Source organism: Coptis chinensis, chromosome 4 (assembly GCF_015680905.1).
Source record: "Coptis chinensis isolate HL-2020 chromosome 4, ASM1568090v1, whole genome shotgun sequence".
Taxonomy (NCBI): Eukaryota; Viridiplantae; Streptophyta; class Magnoliopsida; order Ranunculales; family Ranunculaceae; genus Coptis; species Coptis chinensis.
Window position 1 is genome coordinate 33294717 of NC_141459.1, and position 4936 is coordinate 33299652.

The following is a 4936-nucleotide window of genomic DNA, read 5'->3' on the forward strand; positions in this document are numbered from 1 at the left end:
GAGCTTTAGCGTTTAGCTGACGTGACGTGTCTATATATGGGTCTTAAAACCACACAATCTCTGCGTATAGCCGTCGTACACACGTCACGTTCTTTGTCTTCTTTGTCTTGAAATGTCAAACCAACGTAGGCTTTTAAGCTTTTTGACTCAATTGGTGTTAGAATATGGACTGCAACCCAATATCTGCCGTGCTTTATGCTTTATGTTTTATGCTTTATTGGGTCTGAAGGGTTCGAGATCTCTGTAACCGGTTACAGAATTATCTCACCGTTTATTTCAAATCGAGATGTGTGTGTGCTTCGATATCTGTGTGTGTACTCCGAGATGTGTGTGTGTGCGTCGAGATACGAGACGTGTGTGTGTGTGGTACAGAGATCAATCTCTGTACCCGGTTATAGAGGAACCGGACTCGGGTCTGAATTCAGTATATGGGCGTGTCAGAATATTGCAGTCTTCAGCCTAAGAAATTTCTAAGTTATAGGGTGAGTAGCGCAGGGTCAGGTTGGACTTGAACCCAAATAAGTTGGATTTGGGTTGGTTTTAGGGGTGATAAAAGAGTTGGGTTGGACTAGCCCGCCCCTCAAATCATAAAAGCCCTCGTGGTTGAGAGTCTGGTCATTTTGTTTCTATTTTGTATTGAGAGCCGGGTAGAGTAGGGTCAAGTATGAAAACTCAAATTCTTAATCCGTCCTTCGACTCTCATTTTTGAGGGTCAAATGAGAGCCGGGTCGGGCCAAATCTAATTATATTGGAAATTTTATTGATACTAATAAGGATTTTTACAAATAATTAGGACAAACGTGCAACAAGCTGCGCCGCAAACTCTTTTCTGAATAGCAAATCCTATTCTTCTAAAAACAAACTCGTTAGAACCAGCTGTTATAACGTTACTGTCCATAACCTTCTGAAGTCTCTTGAGAAGCTCAACCGACTGTTGTTCCAAGAAACCGAAAGTGTCAAAACTAAACGGAATGAAACAATGCTGGTTAGCCGTGCAAGCTTCCTCATGCTTCTCCATCTTTCCTACCGCTGCTCTTTTAGCTGCTTCTCCCACCTCAAAGACTCCATTTCCAAGCCCTACCAACGAAGAGGCTCCAGTTACATCAACACACGCATATCTCCCCTCAGACCAACTGTAGATCAATACATCTGCAGGCCAAAGTGTAGATCTTCCCTCATTTGGATCAGTGAGAAAATTAATAGGAGCTTCCCTTTTTACTTGTACCCCAGCCCTCCAGAATGCATCACATAAAATATCTCTGACATGATCATGTCGGTATTTGAAACCTGGAAAATGTCTACAATGTGCTGTATGGTCCCCGAAAGCATCTAGTCTACTCTTTTTGCAAACAGGGCATAGACCACCATCAGAATACAAAGGAATCATGAGACGGTACTGGAGAATAGAACGATACTCCACCGGCGACATACGTTGTCCAAGTCCCTCCATCGGAATAGCAAGTAGAAAATCTTTTGCGTGTTCGGACTGCAAACATCCAATGACTGCTTTCTGACGAGCAGATAATACAAACTCCCTCAAGACCAGCAACAATCTTACCGTAGAACGCTTCCGCCAAAACTTTTTGTGATTTTGAGGGGACGACAGCATTCACAGCTATAAAACTGAGGTCAAAATCGGGCAGACACATACTCAATACACTGCTAGCAACATCAAGAATCTCATCTAAAGACACTGGCCCACAACTCCTAAAAATGTAGTTCTAAAGCTCAGAAGTCTGACAACGAGAGGCCACAAAAGCAAAAGTAGAGACATCAGTGACAAAATAAATACCTAACCCACCAAGACGTACTGGGAGTGTTGATAAACGCTATTGCAAATCACCAAAGTTAGGACCATCAGAAATCACAATACCCTGGAGAGCACTGCGGAGATGCCGATCAAAAGTTTTTGTTGCCTCTCTAAAAAGGGATGGTGGACAAGTGCGAATCACAAAGACCAACTTAGAGAGCCCAGCACAAGCACGTAAGAAAGCTAACTCACACTGTGGATCTTTCAATATAGCTAAACGGTCCATCAAAGTCACAACCTTTTCAACACACTTGCGAGCAAGGCCCATGACAAAGGATGAATCAGTGTTGACCGCACCTCCAAATAATCTGACTCCCTGCTGAGAACGGGATACACTACACCATAATAGAATATTTACAACACGCACCTTTTTTGATTTGCAACGGTTATTTAGTGTTAGTAAGTTTCCAACGTTAAATAAGCGTTGTTAATGTTGTAAGGCGTTGCTTTATTTGGGTGAATTTCCAGAATTAATTGCTAACGCTTAAAAAGCGTTGGAGAAGTGTTACAAACTTAAAAATTTCGCGAACAAAGGGAAACCAAAAATATCGAAATATAAAACATAATTTTTTTTTCTCTCCTCTCTCTCTCTCTCACTGCCGCATTATTTCAAGATCCCTAATTTTCGCACTCTTCAAAATCAAATTCCATATTGACCGAGTAAACAGTCAATCAAAGAAAGAAGAAGAAATAAGCGTTAGTAAGTTTCCAACGTTAAATAAGCGTTGGTAATATTGTAAAGCGTTGCTTTATTTGGGTGAATTTCCAGAATTAATTGCTAACGCTTAAAAAGCGTTGGAGAAGTGTTACAAACTTAAAAATTTCGTGAACAGAGGGAAACCAAAAATATCGAAATATAAAACATATTTTTTTTTCTCTCCTCTCTCTCTCTCTCTCACTGCCGCATTATTTCAAGATCCCTAATTTTCGCACTCTTCAAAATCAAATTCCATATTGACCGAGTAAACAGTCAATCAAAGAAAGAAGAAGAAGAAAAAAAAGAAAACAAGGAGTTTGGAAGTCCATTTTGACAGTCGTATTTTCTTGAAGTTTGAGGTAATAATCTTTCATTTTCTTTCTAGTTACTAACTTAATTAACTAGTCCTAATTATCGACATTGCAAGAAATGGATGAATTCCGTTTTTTTCATTCCTTTCTTAGCGATATTTTGCAAGAAATGGGTTGTTTAGTTAGTGTCTTAGAAATGGATGTTTAGCTAGTGGTTGTTTTAGTTAGTGTCCACAGCCCATATTTTGTCTCAAGTTGTAGCGTCACTTGGTATCTAATTCCTCTTCTTTGATCCGGTGGTTGGTGAACCACACCACCCAATTCATTTAATCGATTAATTAGAGTTTTGTGGAATTTGATTGATGAAATGGAGAGTTTTAGCGCGAAAGATGTATCAACAATAGGTGGAATTGCAACGGTTTTGCTTCTACATTCTTTTATTCCGACACATTGGTTGCCTTTTTCCATTGTGGGTCGTGCTAAAAAATGGACTCTTTCTAGAACTCTTCTCGTTAGTAAGCATTTTCTCATATCTCAAAGGAGTTAGTTGTAGATCTATCTATGCTTTTCATTTTGAGGAATGATTTATAATCCGCCAATTTCTAATTCATGAATTTGTGCAACCGCTTTTGGTCTTTGTTTTGCATGTCATTTCAACTTCACTTCTTGGCATAGCAGCAATTACAATGGCAAACACCATTGCTGGCGAGGAAACAGTGCATAAACTTGCTTTGTTATTGCTCATAATACTTGGGGGTGGTTATGTTATACTATATTTGTTTGGTAAAGGTGGTCACAGTCATTCTCACAACCACCCTATGGAGAAAATGGCCCTCATCCTAGTTCCTGCACTGTCTCCTTGTGCAACAACGCTTCCAGTATTTCTTGCTGTTGGAAACTCCTCCTCTATGATGGTTCTTGCAATTATAGTGCTCCTATTCAGGTAATTGTAGATCAAAATTTTTTTTTTTTGTTTATGTTTACTTTTGTATTTTTTATTTGACCCAAATTACTTTTTATCTAGTATAGTTCTGTCTTATTCTTTAAGATGTAAGAATAAATGAACCATCTTTCTAATTTGTGTCATATTGAAGCTTGAGGAGGGTGTTATTTTACTTGTTCAAATGAAGTAGTGTCGACTTTGAGGGCCAAGCTTCTAAATTATAAGTACACACAAAATATCAAGTAACTTTTAATGGTCTAAGCTATGGAGTGCTCTGAAGGTCTTCTTTTATCCTTGGTTTATTAATTTGAAAGTCAATTATATTACAGTTCGTTTTTGCGATCTGTTTCTTTCGTCATCTGTATTTTATATTTTTAATTGATTCCTCTCATAACTTAGTTTCTAGAGAAACATTTAAAGGAAACACAAAAGAATTGTAGCACAATATGTTGAACAGGGTATGAATTCCATACCTTGGCCGCCCTCAGTGTAATGTACTTGGCAATCATACCTACTTCTAAGAAAAATCACGTTGTGGCAAAATATATCTTGTCTTTTTAACTCTTAAAGCTTTCGTAGTAGAGAACATCTTTGAGTTTAGGATTCTTATGTAGATAATTATAATCATTTCGGTTGATGTCTTCTAAATAACACATTCGACAATGATGTAAATATCTCAGTAGCACCATAAGCGTGATGACATCTTTGGTGGCTCTCTCATTCTATGGAGCAAGCCAGCTCAAGTTTCATTTGGGTGGGCGCAATGATAAACTTACGGTAGAGGGTGAGTCTTTGTGTCTTGTCGGAGTGTTGACACTTCTCTTTCACGATCATGACCATGATACCGACGCGTTTATTCTATTCTTTGGTGTGGAGCATTTGAATAGGAAGCTGATTGGCTGTGAGACCTTTACACTTTCTAGTCTTAATCCTTTGTAATAGAAGAATTTGTGAGTTTACAAGTCATCAAAAGTATGGTTCAAGTTTTAACTTTCCTCGTGTATTCTATTTTTGGGATTATAGTGAAATGGCCCTAGCCTATAGGCCATCTCATGCGATGCAACCTATGTCTTCAAGGCGGTGTGTGAGAGCGGTCGCGGGTGACCTCTTTTTCTAGTAGTCGGGACTTCGTTGTAAATCTGATTTTGTGCACACTCTTTAACATTGCTGAAAAT

At 38.7% G+C, this 4936-nt stretch overlaps 1 protein-coding gene across 1 annotated transcript; it reads left to right on the forward strand.

Annotated features, from left to right (window-relative positions):
- The first annotated feature begins 3152 nt into the window (after positions 1-3152).
- On the forward strand, positions 3153-4700 carry LOC147503254 (uncharacterized). The gene is made up of 3 exons (XM_086604758.1): positions 3153-3333; positions 3443-3761; positions 4445-4700. Exons 1-3 carry the CDS (start codon positions 3186-3188, stop codon positions 4698-4700), a joined length of 723 nt encoding a protein of 240 aa, XP_086460884.1. The 5' UTR covers positions 3153-3185.
- The last annotated feature ends 236 nt before the right edge of the window (positions 4701-4936 follow it).

What these genes read in the sequence shown, in the direction of transcription:
- LOC147503254 (XM_086604758.1), top strand. Translation starts at nt 3,186, where the DNA reads ATGGAGAGTTTTAGCGCGAAAGATGTATCAACAATAGGTGGAATTGCA. An exon ending in TTCTAGAACTCTTCTCGTTA is followed by an intron (nt 3,334 to 3,442) that starts GTAAGCATTTTC and finishes AATTTGTGCAAC; the next exon opens with CGCTTTTGGTCTTTGTTTTG. An exon ending in ATTATAGTGCTCCTATTCAG is followed by an intron (nt 3,762 to 4,444) that starts GTAATTGTAGAT and finishes ATATCTCAGTAG; the next exon opens with CACCATAAGCGTGATGACAT.